General features: G+C 32.3%; 5 protein-coding genes and 1 long non-coding RNA gene across 9 annotated transcripts; 2 read left to right on the forward strand and 4 right to left on the reverse strand.

Annotated features, from left to right (window-relative positions):
• Positions 1-2,107: 2,107 nt before the first annotated feature.
• On the reverse strand, positions 2,108-5,378 carry LOC117209735 (vesicle-associated membrane protein/synaptobrevin-binding protein). The gene is made up of 6 exons (XM_033452086.1): positions 5,074-5,378; positions 4,020-4,175; positions 3,768-3,874; positions 3,466-3,627; positions 3,282-3,383; positions 2,108-3,181 (listed from the first exon to the last, which is right to left on the reverse strand). The coding sequence occupies exons 1-6, from the start codon at positions 5,129-5,131 to the stop codon at positions 3,017-3,019; spliced, it is 750 nt and encodes a 249-aa protein (XP_033307977.1). The 5' UTR covers positions 5,132-5,378; the 3' UTR covers positions 2,108-3,016.
• On the forward strand, positions 4,556-10,284 carry LOC117209732 (methylosome protein 50-like). 4 transcript variants are annotated; one of them, XM_033452079.1, is made up of 6 exons: positions 4,556-5,010; positions 8,496-8,662; positions 8,783-9,116; positions 9,190-9,362; positions 9,457-9,649; positions 9,717-10,284. In XM_033452079.1, the coding sequence occupies exons 2-6, from the start codon at positions 8,551-8,553 to the stop codon at positions 9,913-9,915; spliced, it is 1,011 nt and encodes a 336-aa protein (XP_033307970.1). In that variant the 5' UTR covers positions 4,556-5,010; positions 8,496-8,550; the 3' UTR covers positions 9,916-10,284. The 4 variants fall into 4 exon arrangements, with proteins under 4 accessions (XP_033307970.1, XP_033307969.1, XP_033307968.1 ...); XM_033452078.1 differs by lacking the exon at positions 4,556-5,010 and adding an exon at positions 8,051-8,191; XM_033452077.1 differs by lacking the exon at positions 4,556-5,010 and adding an exon at positions 8,209-8,375.
• Positions 6,459-8,141, reverse strand: LOC117209729. Its single transcript, XM_033452063.1, has 2 exons — positions 7,883-8,141; positions 6,459-7,805 (listed from the first exon to the last, which is right to left on the reverse strand). The coding sequence occupies exons 1-2, from the start codon at positions 8,111-8,113 to the stop codon at positions 6,486-6,488; spliced, it is 1,551 nt and encodes a 516-aa protein (XP_033307954.1). The 5' UTR covers positions 8,114-8,141; the 3' UTR covers positions 6,459-6,485.
• Positions 10,285-11,424: 1,140 nt separating the features above from the next.
• LOC117209722 (staphylococcal nuclease domain-containing protein 1) lies at positions 11,425-15,737 on the reverse strand. Its single transcript, XM_033452047.1, has 9 exons — positions 15,427-15,737; positions 14,827-14,948; positions 14,589-14,731; positions 14,008-14,502; positions 13,442-13,919; positions 12,735-13,365; positions 12,198-12,647; positions 11,894-12,097; positions 11,425-11,798 (listed from the first exon to the last, which is right to left on the reverse strand). Exons 1-9 carry the CDS (start codon positions 15,475-15,477, stop codon positions 11,694-11,696), a joined length of 2,679 nt encoding a protein of 892 aa, XP_033307938.1. The 5' UTR covers positions 15,478-15,737; the 3' UTR covers positions 11,425-11,693.
• A 566-nt stretch (positions 15,738-16,303) lies between these two features.
• LOC117209724 (heat shock protein 83-like) lies at positions 16,304-19,510 on the reverse strand. Its single transcript, XM_033452050.1, has 3 exons — positions 19,165-19,510; positions 18,871-18,989; positions 16,304-18,657 (listed from the first exon to the last, which is right to left on the reverse strand). Exons 1-3 carry the CDS (start codon positions 19,312-19,314, stop codon positions 16,749-16,751), a joined length of 2,178 nt encoding a protein of 725 aa, XP_033307941.1. The 5' UTR covers positions 19,315-19,510; the 3' UTR covers positions 16,304-16,748.
• On the forward strand, positions 19,498-22,054 carry LOC117209741. Its single transcript, XR_004487977.1, has 3 exons — positions 19,498-19,584; positions 19,744-19,909; positions 21,918-22,054. It is a non-coding gene; the product is annotated as an uncharacterized LOC117209741 (long non-coding RNA).
• Positions 22,055-26,224: the final 4,170 nt, after the last annotated feature.

Consider the following 26,224-nt stretch of genomic DNA (forward strand, 5'->3'; position numbering starts at 1 on the left):
TTTAGCAACATTACGGTGAGAATTATTTCCGTCTTAGACTTAGGTGTTATCGCGGAAGAAAAAACGCGCGTATGTTCGTACGATGCACACAGAGATAACGAAACGACGAGCGTCGAATATTCTTATGTATACAAAAATGATGTAGCGTTTACGCTGATCTTTACAATTTCCTATCTTGACGTATAGAAATATGGCGTTATTACGTCTATATATTTATAGATATCGTCGTTCAGCCAAATAAGTATGGCGCTGCAATTTGCTTTCTCGTTATGCCAGGTAAAGATATCCGAATAACGACGAAGTAGAGTAAAATTTGCAAATTGGTCGATTAACGATCTTTACGTTTCTCGGCTGAGATATCTTCTTCCACCTTCTTCTCCCCACTACCCTCTTTCACCTCTCTTTTTCCGTTCGATGGTCGCGCAGGGAGAAAGTATGCGAGTGCATGTGCACCCGAGAAGGTAGTCTGATTATAAGTTGACCTACTCTACTTTGGTTCGCGTATCTATTTTTCGGGAATGAAGGGTTTAAAATTCATCTATAAAATTATCTCGCGTACCCGATCGATTCGAAACTATATTTATGCCGGTCTAACATTATGCGATATCGAGTAACCCTCGTCGTAATTGATCGACGATATTTTTGAAGTACAAGTACATCGTTACTTGGACTTGTTTAACGCAATTTTATTGAACGTGTATAGTAAGAAAATCGAATGTTACATTCGTCTGGAACAATTATTTCGCAGTATGTCAAAAATTGTCGTTTAAGTATACGTATATATAATATTTATCCAGTTGTGACTGTTTTCTAACTTTTACAAGTTCAGCCATATTTTATTTTGTTATTTCTTTTTTTATGTACACAATGACAATCTGTTCGTTTCGTTCCCGAATCGTATTATTAGTATCATAATTCTATGTATCGTTATATTTTCTCTACAACAGTGATAATAACGTAGTAACATTGATCGTGAGACACTCCATAATGGATTAAGAATTCAAGCGATAAATGGAATAATCGTGTGGAAAAAATTCTTCTCTTGGACGAAACTCCAACTTGTGCTGGTGTATAGTAGCGTGGTTTTGTGTATTTATCGTCTTAAATAACATATTTAACAGGAACTTAGGAAGTTGCTCGTTCGAGAAAGCTGCAACGCATCTGACCAGAGGAGAATTCTCAAACCATTTTCTTACGTGCCTCGTATATTCGTACAGAAAAAGCAATTTATACCTGTACCTTAGACGATACACTGGACGATCGTTATTTAATTATATTATAAACACGAGAATATAACAGAGAGAATTTTATAATGATCACGCTTCGTAATCTGTAAAGATGTGTAAAACGATGAAATGATGCGACAATTTTTATCTGAAAAAATCGTTGTATCCTGTTAAACTTAATTTGCGCTATATTAAACATGCACCATCATTCTACCAGTTACTGATAATTCATTTCTTTTTCTTTCTTTCTTTTTTCTTTTTTTAATATCTGAAAAATCGAGAACTCGTAACTTCTCAATCAGAAACTCGAAGAATGATGAAAAAACTATATATATATACACATATAACTTCGAAATTATAAATAATGCCGTCTATAAATAATAAAAGTTTAAATATTTACGCTTGACAATGTAATTATAGTTTATCCCTATTTTACAATTAAAAAAACAAATGTTCACTATCGAAAAGAGTTGGAAAGACCTTATAGAGTCAGGAAATATTAGAACGATGGAACTTTAGTGAAACACAAATATGTTATATTGCTGTCTCTATTTCTAAGGCACAGATATACGAGTATTATATATATGTATACGTATGTATATTTGTATGTGAGTGCATAGATATACACACACCCGTAATAATTAATTCTGATGTGTTCGATATTACTTGTGATGTGACGATCTACAAACTGTTTGCCACTATATAAATGTGTGTGTACATATGTATATATACATTATACACACATCTATATAGCTAAATTTATATGATTCGTGATGACAACATTTTTAGGCGGTACCATATCAATGTATACCATGCACCACTTCAAATTACTCGAAAACACAATTACCAGCAGAAAGGTTTAAAATATAAAACTTTCATCGTATATGACATCCGAGATATCTTTATTTCGAATTTTTATAAGATAAACATAAAGAAATAAAAATACACTGAAGCGTCCAAAACTTTAATGCATCAACTTCTTAAATGATATTCCATTGCTGATGGATAGAGCCAGCATATCCAAATTCTGAATCATGAACCACTACTGATCAGCCAGCCCCCCTCCCCCTCCTGACTATATACGTTAGACATTAATATATTATCTTAAAATACATTATGTACAATCTTACATTGTGTGATTGTTAAGTACTGTTAGAATGTCAAAAAAAGAGTATTCGAATTCATCCTGTCTTTTTCCATTTTACGTTAAGGATACACCACAATTCTTGAAACAATTGAATTCTTTTTTTTTCTAATTGAATGTATTCGTTTAAAAGAATTATATTTCATAAATTTTCGTGTCCCATATATAATTTAGTTAGTGGCAACATGGTTTCAAAGACACAGCCGCAAGCGAATTTGTAAAGCGAGAATCCTTTTATAAGAAATGTGAGAACAGAAGTAATATATAAACATGAAGATACATAGTATTTAGTTTTTATTTATAATTTTCTACTTAAACTAATGGTACTTTCTGATACGTAACAATAACAAAATTTATCCACAGGATCTCCCGCATCTATACCATCCGAGTATAGTGTTTATTTCTTAAAAAAGGATTTCGAATTTGGTCGCTTTACCAAAATAGAAGCACACTCCTGCAGCGAATAATTCTATTATTGTAAACCACTATCCGTTCATGTTTATAGTATTTATTATGAACAATCGTGTAATACGATGACTGTTTTCAACCTCTGCGATCAGTACGTGGTATATGGTAGCAGGGGGGCAGGCTAAGAAACACAGGGGAAGAGGGGACGTGCCAAGTTATGCGGTAAAGTAATGGCTGCTCAGATCATTTTTCCCAGCACATATCCCAGTATGACCATGACAACAGCAATAAGGATGCTGGTAACAGGAGGTGACGATTCGCTACTGTTCTGCGAGCTAAAATTTTTGGTGGCTAACGTAGCCTCGTTAACCAACAGGGCATTTCGTAATTGCAACAAATCCTCCTACAAATAAAAATTAGTATGTTTTTTAATTAGTATGTTCTTATTAAAATTATTGATCTGTTTACTTAATTTACGCCAAATATATTTTTCAATTGTTTACTTTCAATTGGAGGTTTTCCTGTCTAAGGGCACTCTCTTCTTCCCTAAGCTGATTGACTTCTTGTGCTGCTTTTATCAATTTTTCCTCTGTTTCTCCAGGGACCTGATAAAATAAACATATCGCTTACTTATATAATAAGCGATAGTAAAGGGGCATCGAAAATAAAAGCGATATTAATTATTACCTTTGGCGATGACTTAACGAAATCACCAACTCCTTTATTTTTACCATTATCTGTAGTAACTTCTGATTTAACTGCTTCAAATGCCAAAGTTTTAATTACTGGATTTTCAAATACACATTTTAGCTTGGATTCCATCAATTGTTCTGGATCTATGCCTTTCCACTTTGAAACAAAATTATATGTTATAATTCGCACAAGGCAGGAATAAGACTAACGCAAAAAACAACCGATAAAAATGAATATTTTCTAATATTAAAAATAAATATTAATTGAAAACAGATTAATAGTTATATATTACATACCATGTCAGGATTTTCTTCATCATCATTATCTTGAGCTACTAAAGCTTGCACCATGAATTTGTGTTTATTTTTTTCTGCTGGATCAAAATCGAATGGTTGAAGGGTCACTGAAAAATATAATACGTAATGAATTACATTTTCTTTATAAATAAAAATAATTTGAACTTTAGTAAAGATCCGTATTAACAATTGTTGTGGTTATATAATAAGTCAATCGTAATATGTAAATTTGATTTGCAAGTTAATACTAACCAGCTATTTGTGAAATTTCCTTTGGTTTAAGATACCCACAATTTGGCCGTACACAATACCTCTTTGGGGCAGTTGTTTTTATTTTAAAATAAACTTTCTGATTCGATGGATTAGTTAATTTTATATACGATGTGACTGTTCTTTCTAGGAAAGGACCTAAAATGTAACATAAGAAATGTTTAACGTTATTTTTATTACTTCTTTTATTCAAAAATTATATAAACAAAAAGCAATCATAACTGCTTTTGCAAAATATATGCATCAGTCATATTATTATCTATATCGCGTTCTTTTATGCACTTCAAAATACTAAAATGATATAATTGTAATAATACATGTAATTATAAACAACATTTCCATATTTTATTTATATATTCATATTCCATTTGCAAAACTACACTATATAAATTACCAATCCTTTCATAAATATCATTCAACAAAAAATGTTTATTGTATTGTAAACAATGTTCTTCCGGTATTTCTTACAATGTGTACGTATTCTTAAATGTGCGTTGAACGCAAACAAATTTGCCTGCCAAATAGACGTCCATATATGCCGTTTACATAAATATGAAAAATCTATATTTTATTGAAAAAAAGTCTAGGAAAGCATAGAGACAAATTAAATGTAGTGGGAAAAATAAATGCATAGGATTATAACTCGTCGAATATGCTGACTGTATATCAGTTAGAGGAAAAGAGAAGTGAGAGGGGAGGCTGAGAATTGAATCGTGACTTCGTGACTGCACTTAGCTTTGACAGCGAATGACGTACGACGAATGGGGTTAGGTACAACTGAAAAGGCCGATGATTTTTGCTGGGTCGTCGTACGTAATCCTATTTGGTTATAAATGAAAATACAATAAAATTGGCTAGTGGAGTCAACCTTACGTCATCTTGACAACGTAGCGCACCGTGTGCAGCTCGTGTTAACTAACCAACAAAGCGCCTGCCAGTCATGGATCGAACAAAACTCGGCGAAGGAGTGAAAGTAAGGAGGAAATGTGCAAGTAAAATCCGAATATAAGTGAATGAGTCGTCGTTTAAAGCGTACCCTTGAATCGCAGTTCATTTCGCGGTTCGATAACTAAAATTTGCTCAGGCTTCCCCATCCTGTCTGGAAGCCGACCGAATCCTACGAACGATTACCCGCAACACCTTTGACCGCGTAAATAACGATACGATACCACGTCTTGACAGGTTAATCAACGCTCCTTATGATTTTATACAGCGGCACCGCCGTGTCTCACACTCTCGCTACTTTCCGGGATTCCGTTGGACTAATTCTGATTTTTGCTCCGAATCGAATACGCATGCGTCACGACGGAAATTATCAAGAGTATAGCCGTTACGTCACGGACAGACGTTACCGCGGTAATCATATTCGCTACTTCTGCACATCCCGAAACTCGGAATACCGAAAAGACGCGCTACATAAACAGAATTCCAGAGCATCGTCGGTAGGAACTATTTCCTAATTACCGGGATCAAACCGATTCTGTTTAATTGATGCCGATCTTTATTACATCAAACAAAATGATAAATCTTTATTATTATCAATTATTGTATTTAAAAAATATTACTAGGTGATTTAATGTATAAGTAATTTATCCTCGTCTTTGAAATTAAGCTAATCTTAAGATAACACTCACCTTTGCCTTTTTTATTTATGTAGAGATGAATCTTTTATTTCTAGTAAATAATAATTATTAGAATATGCAGATTTTTTATATTTACAAATTTGCATATTATTAATTTGAAGTATCGCTAGTACTTACTAATCGTATATACCTTTGTATAACTCACTAAGAATTAATCATATTCGTATACATTTCCAAACATTTTCAAAATACATGCACAAAATACAGCTACATGTATCTCAAACGATATAAAGCATATTCTAATTTCATAGTCATACTTAGTTTTAATTTTGACCACTGCTAGTGTCATAATCTTGTTCTATGCTGAATCGATAACATTGGAAATGATACGAAAGCGATAATGATTTTATGCATCCTGAAACAAGTGATACCGCAAACACATTCGTATGACAGGTCGTATACCGAAAGCATAGAGTGACATAGACCAAAGCGTGCGAGTGAAGTCAAAAATTCCATATGGCGTCAGCTTGAGGAAGCATTTCATATTCGCGCAAAAAAATTGTGATTTATTTTGAGTAATTAAAATTAACTATAAAATTTGTAGATACTTTTTTTTATTCAGTTTTTATTATTAAAATAATTATAATAAATCCAAACAATAAAAGCTGTAAAACAAAATGTCATCTTTTAAGTTAAAAGTTTAAGTTAAAAAGATAAAAAATTATAAATTTAATAATAGTAACAAAATATAAACAAGAAACTTTATGTTGCAAGAGATTATTGTCATAACCAGATAAAATAACAGATGAATTAAAGGTGGAATTCTTAAATAATTAAATTTTTTCTATAACGAACATATAGACTTTTATTCAAAAAACTTATTATCTAGACCACATTTTGTTTCTACAAGAGATAAACATCGACGAACAGTTCTTGCACAGGGCAAAGGCAATATATTCAACTTTTGTAAATGTCCATATCCTTCAGGAGAACGAATGTACATCAAAGTGCATAGCATCATCCAATCTCCACTATATCGTTGACCTTTTACACTTTTCAACTTTGCAGATGCTATAATTTGTTCAATTAACGTCATCTGTATATCTGGAATTTGGTGATCTCTGCATTTTTTAAGTACAGTTTGCATATCTATATTACTTAAATCTACCTTCATTTCATTAATACGAGCTTGAAGTGTTCTAATTGTTTTTTTTGCACGGAAAAGCGCACTTCTTTGTGCGTCAAACTTCTTCTTCCAGATATGTAAAGCATCTATGTTTGTAAAATCAGTAATTTCCTCACCCATATTTCTTTTGGACATACGGCGTCTTTTTTGTCTAACAGTTCTCCTCACTTTTTCACACATTTCACATTTTTCAAATAAAGTCAATATATGACACTTTTTATGCCTTAATTTATCATGACAATCAGTATATCCAATTGTATTTTTTACTAGGTTTACACCATCAATGTCAGCTATCCCAGAACAAAATAACATATTAGAAAAATGATTTAGTATTATCCTTAATTCTTCAAAATTGTGAAATTTATTTGGAAGATTAAGTTTTTCTGAAGATATAGTTTTTTCCAATGCTATATATACAATATCCATATTATCTTTTATTATAATACTTCTTTTTACTAGACAAGCATTATAATTATCATTGGTTAAATTGATTTCAATTTCTAAAAAAGCTACGCTATTTTTATTAGAAGGAATATGTACAGTCCAATCTTTTGGTAGTTGAAAGAAATTAATATTTTCACATAACTGCGTGAACATATTTTCTTCTTCTTCTTCTTCATCTGCGCACTGAATATTTTCTTCTTCTTCATCTGCGCACTGAATATTTTCTTCTTCTTGATCTGCGCACTGAATATTTTCTTCTTCTTGATCTGCGCACTGAATATTTTCTTCTTCTTGATCTGCGCACTGAATATTTCTTTCTTCAGATGAATCGATCATTACTTCTTTTATATCCATTGTAACTATATTGTGTGTGTAACCATGGTCATGAATTGTACTATCAAAAATCTGATTTATAGTATCATTCAGAACATTCTCAGATGTGTTTTCATGAACAGGATTATCAAGTTCTTCAATACTTTCCTTTTCATCCATATTACCATTCGGAGAAAGAGATGGAATTGCATTTTCAGAAAGTCGAAAAGTTCGAAGTGGTACCTAGAACAAAAACAATTAAAAAATATTTTGAATATGACTTTACTTTAAGAATGAGAATAAATTTAATTTGTACATACCTTAGCAATTAAATTCCCAGACGCATCCCTGTGTTCTGTACATCGTATCACATTCTCTGGAGGAAAATGTTTTTCACATACACGATGCTTCGAAGACTCCAAATTTTTTATACCAAGTGCAGTTTCCCAATTTTGTCTACGTACGATATCTTTCGGTACCGAAAAAAGCGGCAACTTTAAACCACCCGGGCGGTTAGTTTTGCAACCAGAAATTACACAATAAAATACCATTTCTTCGTATTTTGCAATAAAAAATCACTTTCTAACGGGCGAGGTGTAAACACGATACAATCTGAGCATTGACAAAATGTAAGTAGTATGTACATGTACGTATCACGCATGCGCGAAATACATCCTCAAGCTATCCTCAAGCTACGTAAATATTTTTGACTTTATATTCGTCACATTTCCCTCATTGCGTGCCCACACCTTTTCACATGTATTACGACCGCAGTTGATCGCATACAAGGACCTATAATATAAAAGTATACAGGTTAATAAATATTCTACGTCTTTTACGTGCTATTTAATTTGTATGTGTGATCTGCAATGATTTATAGTATAGCTTTCACAGTCGGATACAAATAACTATTTGCTATAATTTATGTTACAGTATATCAATTAAGTTCGGCATTGTTAGCATTATTAATTTTGAAAATTAATTTATTATGGACTCTTTAACACCGCCCAATTTAAATACCGATGTTTATAGAAACATGACAATAACAGATAGACCACTTGTTTCTAATAAACACTTGCAGTTTATCAATATATATAATGGTAATATAATTTAAATTTTTTATGTGGAAGTCTTTACAAAGATTGTATATTTATTTGTAAATAGATTTATGTTTGTTATACAAATATTATTTAATACATGAACATTTTTTTATTTTGCAGAAAAAAGTGCTATTCTTGGAGCAAGTAACCTGACAGATCGCTATTGGAATGGTGCTGTCTGGTATTACAATGATATTAAAGAGTTTGATAGGGATAAAGCCTTCCTCCATGCAAAAACAGACAGTGGTGTTTGCGATGGTGTTTTCTTACAACACGATAAATTTGTAATTGGCCAAGATAGTGGAACCTTGCAAGTTTTTGATCTATCTACAAAGTCTGATGATTCAAAAGAATTGCAATGTGCAGGACATGCTACTTTACATGATGATTCTCTATTAACTTTGTCTGCATTTGCTGATAAGGGTCATGTAGTTTCAGGAGGAATGGATTATTGGTAAAACTAATCTGTTTTTTATATTAAAAGGGATTTTAAATATTTATAATAAAGAATTATAACTATTTTTCAGTATAAAAATATGGGACATATCAGAGTTAATAGCGACATATTCATTTAGCTTTGCTCATACAGATTTAATCACTTGTGTTGATGTTAGACCTGGAAGTAACACAGAATTTGTGTCAACATCGTATGATTGTGAAGCATTAATGTGGGATATAAGGCTAACAAGACCAGCCCAAAGCATGTATTCATATACATATAATAACACAGATACTTATATATAACATTTAGTGTTGTCAGAAATGTTATTTAAATCTAATCTTTTATTTGTTAGGTATTCTGAAAAAAAATGTTGGTTTAAGGGCAATATGTTGGAACCCCAATAAACCAAATATTGTAGCCATTGGTACTGATGGTGGACAGGTTGTAATAGTTGATATCAGAAGGGGAGGTCTAAAACTATTATCAAAATCAATTCCATCTTCTAGACCAGTACATAGACTCGTATTTAATCCAGATTCAGAAAGGTAATATAAGCTGACAAATTACAGATTTTATCAGTATAATAAATTACATAATATTATTACATAACAGCGTGGAAGAGTTAGCAGTATGCTGTGATGATGCTTTTGTAGAAGTGCTTGATGCAAACAATCAACTTTCATTAATATACGAAGATAATCGTCATACTGACTTCGTACGTGGTCTTACATGGTTTGATCGCCATTTATATTCTTGCTCTTGGGATAGTGTAGTGTTAAAACATACAACAAAGTTAAAAAAAAATGTATAACTTATTAATATGACTATGATTTAAATTGTTTCACCTCATATACTACTTTTGTATTTCTATACATAAAAATAGATTTTTAGACTGGTGTATTTAGTTTATTTCACTTTCATTCCATATAGTTAATCCTCTATATTGTTCATATTTATATTCCTACAAATTATTTGTAGTTATATAACTGCTCTTTATAGTATTTGTATACCTCTTTATAATAAAACAGCAGAACATTTAAAAGTAATACAGTTTATATAAAGTATTAAATACAAAATTTTATTTAAACATAGAAATTATTTGTGTAACCGCATTAAATTAAAATAAAAAATGCATTTAAAGAATAAAGATACTGAAATCAGAAAATTATTATTAATGTAAAAAATAATAGCAATATAAATAAAAAAGTTTCATAGTTTATTTGCAGTACACATATGTGTAACATGAGTCACTATAAAATAATTACAAATCAGTCAAATCTTTAAATTATATAACTGATATTACATTCATATTTAAAAGGTTCTTAATTTTTCACTTTTAAATTTTATACTGTAAATATACGTATATAGTATATATTGCTCTCTTCCTTGCCTGATCATGTATTTCAATGATATATTTATATTAATTATTGAAATGTTCAAACATTAAATCAAGCTTGTTCGCACCAATAAATTTATAAATGTTCGATTATAAAATATGGGCACAACTCTGTATTTGAAATTATTAAGGATACGATGATTACATAATCTTTTAACCTGAATATTCATACAAAATTTATTGAAAAGTTTTTTCAATGTTTCTTTCATTTTTCAGAAACTTATCCTCAAAGTAATTTAACTTTTTATTTACGAAATATTATTTCAAATCGTATATTCATATGTAAATTGCATCAATATTCATGAAAAGAAATAATTCTTTTAATTTTATATCCAAAATAATTCATTCTATTAATGAAAAAAATAATGAGAATAGTTTGTTATTATATCAGGCAAATAGAAGAATGAACGAATTATTTAACAAATATTTTGTTTTTAATGTTTTTAATGTAAAAAAACAAATCTATGAAAAATTAAGGAAAGTAATTCTGATTTCAATCTCAAGAAAAGTAAAAATATAATTATGAAACAAAGTAGATATAAGATAATGGTCTATCTTTTCATATTACCAGGTGAAAATTTTTGTATATACACGTAATATATTACGTATAATAGTGAAATTATTTGACCAATGATCTATTTTTAATCAAAATATAATATACTTTCTTAATATAAATTCTTACATACTTAAATGAGTATGTTTGACAAAATATACAATTATGGATTTTATATTCATTCATACCATTTTCATATGACTTTAAATGTAATGTAAATTTGTAGAAAGGAAAAGAAATGATTTTTCACAATTATAATGCACATGATTAAAAATAAATTGCACATAAATTGTGAAAATTTTAAAACAGTTAACCATGAAATTCTTGAAGTTCATTAATGACAGAACTTTACATTGAAATACAAACAATGATTGATGACAATATATTATGCAATATATTATGTCACTGTTTCGTTTAAAAATTACAAGAATTAATGAAATTGTTATGTACAATTCATATTTTTATGCAATGAAGTATAACTGCATCATAATCAATGCAACATATAACTCTCATATGGACATTTATTATTTTTCGTTAATCTATGTAATGGTTTCTTACATAATTATTATGCAGTTCGTAACATGTCTTTTTCCCTGTATTGATCACTTTTTAACCAGTCCTTCCTTGAGCATTTAGTTCTTTACAATCCAAATTCTTTTTCGTCATCTGCTCGTATGTCACCGTATCTCCAAATATTACGTCGATTATGCTTTGCATCTTCTTCTGCTTTCTTATATTCTTCAATCTACAGCGAATTAATACATAAAAATTATTTCATGCATCTACTGTAAAGTACTGATATACATATGTAAATATAAAAGTACATAAATATTAATTTACCAATTTAGTAAGTCTTCTATCGCGTTGGTTCTGAACGAGTAATAACCCATCAGAAATAAGTCCTTTCGCAATATCATCATTAGTAGAAGAATTAACTAAAGTTACAGCAGTAATATTATTTAGCTTAAATTCTGTATTCAATAATAAAATTTTATCCATGACATCTTCCTTAAATATTTCAACTGCCGCTTTTTTGTCATCATTCTATGAATAGTTATAAATAGAAAATTACAACAAATCCATTTTTAATTTTGAAAATAAAACATTTATTAATTAAATCGTATTTCTTTATAAAAATACTTACGTCGTTTGGAAGTGCAACACAAGCGAGAACATGTTCATGAGCATAGGGTTTATCATTAGCAAATCTTGACGGTAAATCCGCAACTCTTGTGACATTAATTACTTCTCTGTTACCATAATCGACATAAAATACACTGACATTTGTACCAAAAACCTTCTCTATTTTAACGCGATACCACTCATCATCGCCAGTAAATTTGGCAACTGCTAATTCACCTCTAATGGGCTTATAAGCACCCGGAAGTGGTGGATTGGATGCTAATTCTTGACGCAATTGCAAAAGTAAATTTTCCAACATACTACGTTGATCAACACTTTGCGAATAAAAATGAAGATCTTCGGTAACTTCAGAAAGTACTACTTCTTGATAGTCAATTTTTCTTTCAACAATTTCTTTATCGCTTTCATTCTTTTCATTTTCAACTTGCACTTCTACATAGTTCTTCCACATCTGTAATACACAAAAGATTATTTTTTCAGATTATTACAATTATTACAGTTATTAATTAACGTTTAAGTAACATTTGAATCTACATACATTTAATTTCTTTGTTTTGGCACGTTCTTCTGCAGCTTTAAGCGTTCTTGTTAACTCTCCGAAATCGGGGAAAGTAACTACTTCTGCGAGACCTTCTTCAACAAGAGTAACAGACATATTGATATCATTTACAGTTAACCATCCAATAAATCCACTTCCTTTAGTTTCTGTACTTTCAATTTTTATTTCTACATCCCTTTGGAAGCAATGTTCTCTAGTGAAGGCTAATGCTTTCTCACCATATTCATCTGCTTTAACAATACCACCACCTGGCAATGATCTTTGACATCGTGGAGTTCTTATACCAGCCAAAACAAACGTAATGAGTTGATCTTCTTTTGGCAAAAATAATTTTAGACGCGAACCACTCGTAACAAATTCAACCACAGCTTTAATGCCCTGCGCTCGTTTAAGCGATGTTAAAAATGCCTTTGCCTTTGGTGGATCATTAGAAAGGTCTACTAATCTATGTACAGGAATATCCTTCTTTGCGTGTAAACCATGTTGAGATTTTTCTGCCTTGCTTTCTGCAACTTGTAACAAGTTGTAGTGAGAAGAACGTTGATCGTCATTTTGCCTGTACTTGATAACTCTTGCCAGACCTCGTGCAACTAAAGCCTCAGCAATGTTCCTAAACCAATATTTATGTTATATAAAACATTTTAATGAAGATAAATGAAAAACAGTTAAGTTTTGTTATAACATACGTTTTACCGCAAGTAACAGTGCAACATAATTTTTCTGGGAAATTGTCTCTAGCAGGTTGAGTATAGTCAACCACGATTTTTACGTTTTTCCTAATAAATTTCTCACGTAAAAATTCACGTGCTTCTAACATCCATGGAATATCATAAAGAGGTTTGAAATCTTTTTTAGTTGCATTATTTGGCTCCTCATTAGATTTTTTTTCTCTGGACGGTGGTCGAATACTGCTCAAAAACACTTTTTTGTTTTCTCCATTTTGTGTCCTAATTATAAGTGCATCTGCATTGACAATTTCGACAATAGTACCGGTAAATTCTATTTGTGGACCTGATGGTTTGTAATCTTTCCATAAACGTAAACGTGCTTCTTTTGCAGCTTTTTCTGCAAGATAAAGTTTCTCTGCACCAGCTCTGCTATTGTTAATTGACCAATCCTGACATTTAGCGAAACCTTCACTCAATAAAATTTCGGCAATATTACCTGTTGGATATAAAAAAGTTTATGATTGCTTATTCAAATATGTAATCATAAAAGACATGATTTGCATAATTTGTTCTGAACTACCAACCCTTTGGATGAAGAATGCTGCCAATGAAATTGTTATTATTAACAGATTCAAGTACTATTTCAACATCTCTATGTAGAAGGCGGGATTCTACAAAATATCTTGCTTCATCTGCGTACGGATCACCTACTGAAGTTTCACGTCTTCCATTTGGCCATCCAGGGCAACGGACACCCGATATCATTAATACTATGTTGTAAAAATCAGGTAATAAAAGTGCTTTCACTGTAGATCCGTCAAACACAAATTCAATAATAGCCTTTACTGGCTTCTTTCCAAATTTTTCAACCAATTTGCGAGGATCATCAGCAGTCCATTTTACATCGCGTATATGTTCAGAACTTGGTGACTCCGACCATTTTCCTTTCTTTGCTGCTTTAGCTGTATTTTCTAGTTCAATTAATCGGGTTTGTTCAGGACTGGGATTTCTGGTATCTTTTTTTACAGTTACCAAACCCTCAGATACTAATGTTTCAATTACATTCTCTCCATTTCTATCTATTATTATTAGAAAGTTAAATAAACCATTCTTTAATCAATTTTATATAATACATAAATAATAAAAGAATTTGTGTAAAATGTACCTTTTCCTAACCACACAGTACCATATGTTCTGTTTGTATTAATTGATTTTTCTGTAACAAAAGATACATCTTGACCAATGAGTTTCTTACGTAAAAATTCTCTAGCTTCCCAAGCATATGGTTCATCTTTACTTTCATCCATACTGAAAGCAAAAAAGACTTTTTAATATATATATATTAGCAAATAACTTAACAAACTAATCAAAGTAGACAAAATAAAATGAAAGATTAAATATACCTATCATTTCCTTTCCACCGTTCTAATTTTGGAGCAGTAATATTACAAAGAGTAATAGTAACTTCTGGAGGAGGGCCACCCATAGGCTGGCCACGAATAACAATGGTATCCCCCGAAATAACCTTCAAATATAAAATTTCACATTGAAAATATATAATTAGACCTATTTTTAATTTTCAGTGTACCAGTATGTATAATGGTAATATATTATAATATAATATTATATTTTTCATAGAAGTCTAAGAGATTAAAAGTAGGCTCTACTGTAGATTGTTCGGTTTACAGTAGTATAAAACAAAATACATAATAAACAAGTAAAAGGTATTTCTTTAACAAGTATATAATGTTTTAACGGCATGTCAGACGTTCAAATAACAATTAATAATCCGCTATTAAAAGGAAATAGCAAATAAAATGAAATTCCTTCCATGCAACGACCATATGTTGTCGGTACTGATTATTTGCACCAACAATATCGTACACGACCACATACATGTCAAAATATGAGGTTATACATGACAGTAATCACATAAATCGTATTTACATTTGAGTAAGAAATTCTTTAGCGAACAGAATGCCGTAGGATTTTTAATACTTTACCTGTTTTACTACTCCGTTTCTTGATTTCACTTGCCCCTGGGGTGCGCTCATCGTGTCGTTCGTTTACCACGTTATGCACCACGAAAAAATTTATAATTTCTCAGTCTACGCCAAGCCGGAAAAGCTATTCGGTAAACAAAAAGCTATCTACGCGTTGGTTTTTGCTTTTCTTGTGAATATTCGTTAGAAATTCAAGAAAAATTTGACATGTTGAATCGGAGTCGAGAAACTCACGCTTTCCACGTATTGTGATGGAGTCGGCACGAGCGCAATCTACACAGAAACATCGTCCAAGACGTTTGATTTGGTGGTGATGTGGCAACACGCAACACTTCGACAATCTCCAGTGTCGCGCTCTATCGGTCAACCTACACCGATAATTCAATCGGTAGAAAAAAGTATCAATATTATAAGATTTATAATTAACCTGTGAACAAGTACACATATAATTATTTATACGATTTTATTGTTCAAGATGAATTTGAATACAATTTTTTCTCTTTAATATTGTTTAGATTAATCTATTGTATTTATTATAACCTATTGCATTAAAAAAGTTATGTATATTTATAGGCGGTCGATGAATCCATTCACCATGTGCGGTGAATGCACTTATAATCGATAAGCATGGTCGACGCATTGTGACGTCATATTTCAAAATATGTATATTTATCCTTATAAATGTTAACACGAAAAAAGATTTTCATCGCATTATTCTCAATTTTACTGGTACATTAAAAGTTGATTTCTATTAAGAAGTACAGGAATTTAATAAATATATATAACCATTTATTTAAAGTTGAGGAATTTTGCAATTTGTGCTCAAAATTTTTTAATTAAAATAAAATTATGGGAATTTAGAAAATACACTGGTTACTTTAATGTGTAAGGTTGTTTTATTACACACAAAATTGTTTATAACGGTTTTAATCTTTTATCAGACTACATGACGATTTCAATATGGAATGATGAAAGTGCGAAATGAAATCGTAATGATGTACAGTGCAAAAAAAATAAAATGATAATGCTGACGCATGAAAATGACATCATAAAAAAGAATTTGAGGACAGAATCAAGTGCCAGGCTTGATTTGAAGAGCGCTATTGGCGGAATGCAGGGAACATCTACTTTGCCATATTTCCCAAATAAATAGAGATATTAATTAGCACTATGCGATACTTAATTAGGCATGACACTTCATTCTGTTACATATAGAAAGACAAAAAAAAAGTTTCAACACTTAAGTAAAATTAATTTGTAACAGTCTTTCTACATCCTAGAAGTCTTTGGATTTAGTTAAGTAATTTTAAACAGTAAAAGTCTTAATCTACTTCTTCCATTCTAGATGCTTCTTCTGTGTCATCTTCCAATGGAGGAACTTCTGTGTCCATCTTCTCATCCTCTACGTTTGGTGTATCATCATCATCAAAACCAAGACCAAGTTTGATCATCCTGTATATTCTGGATGCATGTACTTGCGGGTCTTCGAGAGCAAAACCGGAAGAGAGAAGTGCTGTCTCGAACAGAAGCATGACCAAATCTTTTACAGATTTGTCATGCTTGTCTGCCTCAGCCTTTTGCCTCAAATTTTCCATGATTGGATGATCTGGATTGATTTCTAAATGCTTCTTGGCAGCCATATATCCCATAGTGGATGCATCTCGGAGAGCTTGAGCTTTCATAATTCTTTCCATATTGGCAGTCCATCCATACTGTGACGTAACGATACAGCATGGAGAATCGACTAACCTGTTGGATACTACAACTTTTTCTACTTTCTTGTCTAAGATGTCTTTCATAACTTTGCAGAGATTCTCGAATTTAGCCTTGTCTTCTTCGCGCTTCTTCTTCTCTTCCTCATCCTCTGGAAGTTCCAAGCCTTCTTTCGTTACAGATACCAATTGTTTGCCATCAAACTCTTTCAGTTGTTGGACAACATATTCATCAATGGGTTCTGTCATGTACACTACTTCAAAACCACGCTTCTTAACTCTTTCTACAAACGAACTATTGGCTACTTGCTCCCTGCTTTCACCAGTGATATAATAGATGTGTTTCTGATTTTCCTTCATTCTTCCAACATAGTCCTTCAACGAGCACATTTCATCTCCAGATGCAGATGTGTGATATCTAAGCAATTCTGAGAGTTTCTTCCTATTCTGACTATCTTCGTGGATACCTAATTTTATATTCTTACTAAATTGTTCATAGCATTTTTTGTAGCTCTCCTTATCTTCAGACAATTCTTCGAAAAGTTCTAGACATTTTTTGACAAGATTCTTCCTGATGACTTTGAGGATTTTGTTTTGTTGTAACATCTCACGGGAAATATTCAATGGAAGATCTTCACTGTCCACAACACCTTTGATGAAGTTAAGGTATTCTGGGATAAGGTCTTCGCAGTTGTCCATAATAAAAACTCTACGTACATACAATTTGATGTTATTCTTTCTCTTCTTATTTTCAAAAAGGTCAAACGGTGCACGTCGTGGAATGAAGAGCAACGCCCGGAATTCCAATTGACCTTCTACCGAGAAGTGTTTGACAGCCAAATGATCTTCCCAATCATTGGTTAAACTTTTATAAAATTCGCCGTACTCTTCTTGTGAGATGTCATCTGGGTTTCTTGTCCAGATTGGTTTTGTCTTGTTCAGTTCCTCATCTTCGGTGTACTTCTCCTTAATGGTCTTCTTTTTCTTCTTCTTCTCATCTTTAGGTTTATCCTCATCTTCATCTTCTCCAACTTCTTCAATTTTAGGCTTGCTGGTATCTTCAGCTTCTCCTTCTTTCTTCTCTTCTTCCTCTTCTTCTTCATCTTCGCTTAGTTCTTTGTCTCTTTCTTTCTCAACAACAAGTTTAATCGGGTAGCCAATAAATTGAGAATGTTTCTTAACAATTTCTTTGATTTTGGATTCCTCCAAGTATTCAGTTTGATCTTCTTTGATGTGCAAGATAATTTTGGTACCTCTTCCAATTGGCTCTCCGCTGTCAGGGCGGACTGTGAAGGAACCACCCGCGGAAGACTCCCAAACATATTGTTCATCATCATTATGTTTTGAGATGACAATAACTTTATCCGCTACAAGGTAAGCAGAGTAGAAACCCACACCAAACTGACCAATCATAGAAATATCTGCACCAGCTTGAAGAGCTTCCATAAATGCCTTTGTACCAGACCTAGCAATGGTACCCAAGTTGTTGACTAAATCAGCTTTAGTCATACCAATACCACTGTAAGAAAGAAAATGTCTTTATTCGTTTTCTGTTTTTAACATAAATTAGATTTATGCAGGTTTATATCTTTTGTACTGATTTTACATCAAGTAGTTAAAATAATTCATATCTTTTTAATAAATTAAGAAAATACATGATTGATAGAATAAATGAAACGAATTCAAATTTCAATATGTGAAAAAAATTTATACGATGAAAACTAATACTTACGAATCAAGGATAGTCAAGGTACGTTCATTTTTATTGGGAACGATTTTGATAAATAGCTCTTTGCATGTGTCCAATTTGGATGGATCTGTGAGAGATTCATAACGGATTTTGTCCAACGCCTGCATAGAAAAAATAAAAAATTACTTAGAAATTTTTACAAAACGATATAAAATTTGTAATTTTAACATTTTAAACTCTAAAATTTGGTTAAAATTATTTAATCCAAAGGATTCTAGTTATTTAACGCGAAGAACTTCAGTGATGTAATACGATATTAAAATAAATTTTACTCACATCAGATGCGTTCGAAATCAATTCTCGAATGAAAATTTCTTTGTTTGAGTAGAAGGTGTTAATAATCAAGCTCATCAATTGTGCAATTTCAGCCTGAAAGGCGAAGGTTTCAACCTCGCCGGCACCGACCATGGTAACGTCTTCTGGCATCTTTTCTCACTGTATTTGGTTACGTATAATCAAATATCGACACACAGAAATTAATCAGGAATAACTTGTTTCACACTAACGTTGTGATTATATCGTACGAATATAATCGCAAAGGAAATATCGCTTTATATCACTCTCGGAGATCCGCTACGCACGCCGTCACTTTTCAGAGTATTCAATACTAGCGCGCAGCGGCCGCTTTTATCGAGCTTTGAAAATTCTAGAAGGCACCTGCCGGAAGCTCGCCCGTTTTCTAGAACATTCTATCATGTAAGCTGTTATAATCAATATTTACAGACAATTTTTCGCAGAATATTTTTGAGGAAACGATTTTAAAATCCATAATATTAATTTTAAATGTATTTAGCATATAATATTAAGAATGGTTCTGGTGAAGATTATAACAAGAGTAATCCCTTTTGAACGCAGTTACGTAGTAGTGGAAATGACGACATGGATACACATGTCTAGAAACATCGCGATACCTCGGTGCTGGAAATTGAGGGAGGCTCATGCGACAAATATCAAAATTTTGCACAATAACGCCTGTATACATATATACATTAAACACGAGTATAACGCTGCTTGATGTTGTGTACGTAACATTTTTTCATGTTTATGATATTTTTTTATTATGTCTGATATCATTTTTTTTTAAAACTCTGAATTGTATTTTTCATAAAGTACTCGTTGAAACACATAGATATTTATCTCGTGCAAAAATAGTCTTAACAATTATCATAAAAAGCTAAAATTACGACACTGATATTCAATACTGCAATCATAGTAATTATTTTACATAACTGTGTTGTGTGGTTTCTTTACCATTTTGTATTGTATATACAATATTATTTTTATAAAAGTCTGGTCATTTTACATACTCAAGGTTCGTCCAAACTTTTAATATGAATTGGAGTTTTGTCTTATTTTGTTATTGTTTTGGCACAATTGTTAGTTAGTTATTAATTAGTTGATATTTCTTTCTCTTAAACTGCTAATTATTGTTGTTTTCAAAATATTGCAATATATTATAAACAAATTATTCTAGAATGTCTGAAATTATTTATCAATAATTTTATTCGAAGACAAAGTGAATGATTTTATTATATGCTTTAAAGCGAACATAAATGAATATTTTTATTATCCTAAGTAGAGTATTACGATATATCTTGTTGAAACAATGGTCTGTTTTTATAAGTTAAGAAGGTGAACATAAGGTTGTTAGGCACAGCACGATCAATGATTTCTGTTCGCAGAACCGTATCAGAAACGGTATTCGCGTGACAACAATGTATCTCGCTTTTATTCTTGCACTAGTTTTGTAAAGACAATTATAATAGAACTTATTCTGTGCGATTAGTAAAGTCTCATGTTTAAAATATTCCGTAGATCAAGGAAAATATCATATTACAATGAAAGGTAAACATAGTACGAATACTAGAAAATTTTTATTAGATTTTACTAGAAATGACAATAGAGCGAAAAATACTAAACCGCAGCAACGTAACGTATACCTTAGTGTCCTGAATATTATATTTCCATTGTCGACACCATATAAATAATAAAATTGTATATGTGTCGAGATAATGAATACAAAGTACAAGAACGTTCAAATGAATGTCCTTAACCTTAATTTTATTTTATGAAAGCAACATAAAATGAACAAAAGCGAGGCTGTAGTATCTGTGTCTTTCATCTGTAAGATGATAGTAAACGATTATGTAGGTGAAAAAGTTAACATAACTGCAGTTCACGTACTTTTGTTTAGAGAATGTTGCAGAAAAAGTTGAAAAAGGTTAGGTTTAGCTTACTAAAGGTAAGCTTTAATTCCTTATTTTCGATCTTAAAACAGTATTCACGTAGTTTCAATGCTGTAAGACACGCATTAACAGAATGGTTACTTAAACATTCTTCAAACAATCGATTTGAAATTCACATTCGATTCGAGTTCCAGTTTGTTCAAGATGTGTAGGTGTATAGCATACATATGTGTTAAATATGAATATATATGTATATTTCTGTAGTTTGTGTACCATCTTTATGTTACAAAGACTTATATATACATACTTTACGTACAACATTTATTCAATTTAACAATTTAATTTTATGTGATAGCATTTACATATTCCTAAAATATAGTTTGCGGAAGTATTGATTAGGAGGGACACAGCTTCTAGAAAAATCTAAAGCATTAAAAATGTTTATCTATTTGAAATTCTTGGAAAGAAGTTCAATAAATAAAAAACATATGTATTTAGAGATAAAATATGCTTTATTGACGAAAGAAAATGAAATCAAATTTTAATAACAGGCGTTTCCGATGTGACGATTTTATCGGCCTCAAATCAGTTTGCCATCTATCGGTAGGAATAAATACTTATTTCCTATGTAACGTAGATACCTTCGTTAGGTACAAGATTTTACGATCACGTGACTACGAAGGATAAGCTTTACGATGTCAGTTGCAAATGACGTATAACGCGTTCAAATCATGCGTTTAATTTTTCTATCTTTTTCCTTAAATAATTAAGTTCTTTTACACAAAGATGTGCTCTAACCGATCAGCGAGCGAATAGAATTGATAGTTAAGAGTTTTCTTATAGATATTGCGAGTGATCGTTGAGGATGTAAGAAAGGCGATCATTGTCGAATTCTGATCGAAACGTGCGTGAAAGGACATTGTTTGGTCGGTAGTGTGTTCGATGCACGAAGAAGAGGACGAGATTTATTATTTACAAGGTACACATTTTCATCCATAACATAATTTTACTCACGCAATAAAAACTTTTACATAATAACGTCGTATCACGTAGTAATAGTTTCATTTAGGTATATCGGTCATGCAACGATACGATTTTTTTTCTTCCGTTATACTCGTTTACGTAACAATGTATGTTATGTTCGCCGTCATTTAAAGATGGTTATGCTCCAAGTGATTTCGAGTGCGTCTCTTTTCTTTTTCTGTTGGTATATATTTTTTTGTTTGTTTCTTTTTTCGCTACAAGCTTGTAATTGTTCACAGGCCGTACATGTTCACTGTAAATTGTACGGCTTACAGCGATCGATCTGAATATATAGAAATCGTGATCCTTCGTGAACGCACAGCGGCGAACAGGCACGCGCACGACACCACACTTTTTCCCGATATTCCCCTATATTTATACAAACGCAATTAAAAACTTTCTATGAATAATTTTCTGTATATTTTTAAAATGAAAACTATTTTTTCATCTGTAGTGGATTTACAAACAATTATGCAATTTCATGAAATTAATTGCGTCATAAATACAGTCCTCAATTAAATCCTTCTGATTTATCGAGTACTTACTACACTGAATAAAAAATGTATACCGTGCTTAATCGTTGGAAATAGTATGGGTTATGTTTCAGTGCGGAATCTAGAAACGTTTTATTTCTTTTCGTTATATATATATATATATTTTTTATATATATATTTTTTATATATTTTATATATATATATATAAAAAGCACCAATGTTGCAAAGTGATTCTACGGTCTACTTTCGATATTTATAATCTTTTAACAATTTCTACTACTCGATTAAGTCGAAGTTCCACCGTTACTATATCAATATTCTTTCGCTAGGAAGCATGAACTTATAAATATTAATAAAGGGAGGGAAGGATCGTATCTCTCTTTTCGTTTTCCTTTGTAACAGTAGCTATTACTCGAAAATATCGTTAAAATATTACAACCTTTCGATATATTCTACGGATTTCACGGAACAAGTCGCGAAGTTTCGAGATCGATATGGATCACTGGTAAGATTGGGTTCGAAAGACCCATAGTTTGAAAAGTAAAGAAATGGCGCGTGTATGCGCGCGCATGACTGCAGCCGCGCGCGCGTGAATCTTACTTATACGTACGTAAAATTATTTTTCATTATACTGATGCATATCTAGACTTTTGTTCCGTTACGAACGTTATTTAGAATATTATTTCAATGAGCAAGTAACTAGGAGAGCCTCTGTTTTATTTACTCCTTTTTTATCTTTTCTTTTGACCATCTCATTTTTTTCTATCTTTCCTATATATATATAATATATTTCTTAAATCCTTTTTTTAGTTAAACGACACACGAACGCGAGGGCACGCTTACGTCCCCTAATATGTCCTTTTCTCGGCAGTTAGCACGAGCGATTCTCCGATTCTAACGCATTTAATACGCGATTGCGTATTATAACTTATTAATACACACGCTCATATATGTACATTCTCTCTTTTTCCCCTATCGCATCTGCATTTTCTCCCTCACATTTTCTCTCACATTCGTATTCTCTCATTTATGAATCTCTCTCACTCTTTCCTCTCTCTCTCTCTCTCTCTCTCTCTCCCTTTCTCTTTTTCCCCTCTCTCTTTGAGTTTTTTAATATCATCTGATTTATTTACAATGTAATCGTTTCGCCTCGAATCGCGCTCGTTGGATGTCAGTTTCACGATCGTGAACTACGAATGATGAGAAGAAACGCGTAGCTATCGATGAGAACGCGAAAATATTGCTGCAGTGGACGAAGGTGAAGCACGGTGTACGACGAAACGCTGCGAACGGAAATTAATCTTCCACTGGCAGAATGAAATATCCGCTATTTAATTGAAAAATAACTTTAATTTGATATTTATCGAACAAAATCGATATTTCCAATAACTGATAATTTCAGTTTGTAGGACGTTACAGTTCACGACATATCGGAGTAAAAATTTATTTATTTAAATTTGTAGCCCTTTAACGTCGCAAGTGGAGAGAGGCTCGGAAAAGTGGTCAAACGTCGTACTATAAATTTCATTCCATCTATATCTTATCTTATATTTAACATTTTTATTTTTGTATCCGATACAAAAGATAGAAACTCAGGAAATTTCTACGGATAATTATCCTCCTTTAGATTATTAACTTTGAATTTTTCGCAATTTCATTGCATTACCCAAGGTGTCGGTATACCATTGTTATGACGTAATAGTGGATCGTTTCAATTCTACCAGTCAAAAATTCATTCGACTACGAATGTAAACTGTTTTGCAAGAAGAGCGTCTTGAATTCTTGCAAAACGATGGAACGAAGATTGGCTATCTTTCCATTGAATATCGTCTCTCGGTAATTTATATTGAAAACCAAATAAAATTTTATTCGTAATTGATAGACATTGCTAAATGGGAGAGGGAATAGGTTTCGAGGTATTGGCCTGTTACAAAGAAAGCTAGAGAAAGCTTCGGTTGTTCCAGTTGTCAAGATGCTCGTTGAAAATATCGCGAGTGAGATGGTTCGAGAGACATTGTAATTCGATTTACACGATTCGCGTAACACGACGGGCGCGGTTTAGCGCTTGCTCATGTTGTTGCGCAACAAAGACGATCAAGCGTAATATTACCAGAATAGCGTTAAAAACAAGAAACAAAAATAGAAGAAGAGCAATAGTGGAAGGCGAGTAACGAAAAGATGTTAGGTTTGGAAAGTATCAAAGACTGAACGTTGCTTTCGTTGAGTTTCGCCTTTCGTGTATTCTTTGGTCTTTTGGTAGGTTATATAAATCGCTCTCGTTTCTCTCGTATAACGAACAATTTTCTATTTGGCATTCGGTGAGCGTTAAAGATAGCCTAGAATTTGCCTTCACGTCGATAGAATTTTCGTTTGTACCGCGTAATCTATATAGTCGTGATTACGAGGATAAATTTTTGTCTATGCACGCGCGTTCTCCAATAGCCATTCGTTGACAGGGTGGGATTGGTTATTCTTCAGCGGACAGTCGCCTTTCTGTGGGACGATCATGGTAATTGAGCTGATATTTATATACGTTGTCGTCGACCATGCATTTTATTCGGATATTACAAAAAACGATTTCTTTAATGGCGCACGGCTAATCATATATCAAGGGCGTACCGTAATCTGCCCGTTCTTTCTTTTTTTTTTTTTTTTTTTTTTATATTCTCTATATCGTTTCTCGTCGTTTCTCTAATCTGAAAAGGAAATATAGGTATATCACATTCGCCAATCGATTCTATTTCGTTTCTCATGCGGACAAAAATGTTTTTCGTGGTCGTGGTTGCAAAACGAGATTCTCGACTCTTCTCGAACGAAACGCAGGAAAAAGATCGAACAATCGGGCAGATATCGAGGCACCCGCGCAATCGGTATATTTTTTTCTTATTTTTTTTTTTTTTGTTCTTTAAGGATCTACAAAAACTCGGTGACTCTCACGGCTCGACTTTGTCATCCGCTCTCGACTACTTGCATCGTCGTTATCATCGTCTTCGTCTAAATGTCTTCTCGTTAATTCTCGAGGAACAGGAACTTCCGCAATAAAATACAGACCACGGAGATACTCACGCACGTACCACGTATGCAATAGTGTACACGCGGACATTCTTTCACGGACGAATCACGCTCTCCCGATTAAATCAGCCACACTCTCACGGATTCTATTAAGTCTACGCTATTGTGTGTTATGTATGTATGTATGTTCGCACTGCTATATACGCCCCTGTCGTGCAAAATGCAACACTGTCCATTCTCGCGCGTCCTTTTTCTTCTCTCTCCTCTCTTTCCCTAGCCGATTCTTCTCTTTTCGTCTCTCGTCGCGCTCTCTCTCTCTCTCTCTCTCTCTCTTTATTTTTTTCGTAGAATCAGCGCGTTACAGCCACGTAGATGTGTTTTCCTTTTGTTTAATTTTATTTAATTTTCTTTCTTAAGGTAGTATAGGTAAACGTATGGGTGTACCTATATCTACCAAGTGCTGGTATATGTATATATTTATATTTATATATATATTTATAATTAATTATATATATGTATAATCGCATCGAGATGGTAATCACCCAACCTACGGGGTATGCTTCGTGTGTACGTGTATATTGTATCGTGTTATGTACTGCGTGTATGCATGTATATAAGTAT

Source organism: Bombus bifarius, unplaced genomic scaffold (genome assembly GCF_011952205.1).
Source record: "Bombus bifarius isolate JDL3187 unplaced genomic scaffold, Bbif_JDL3187 scf7180000008193, whole genome shotgun sequence".
NCBI lineage: Eukaryota > Metazoa > Arthropoda > Insecta > Hymenoptera > Apidae > Bombus > Bombus bifarius.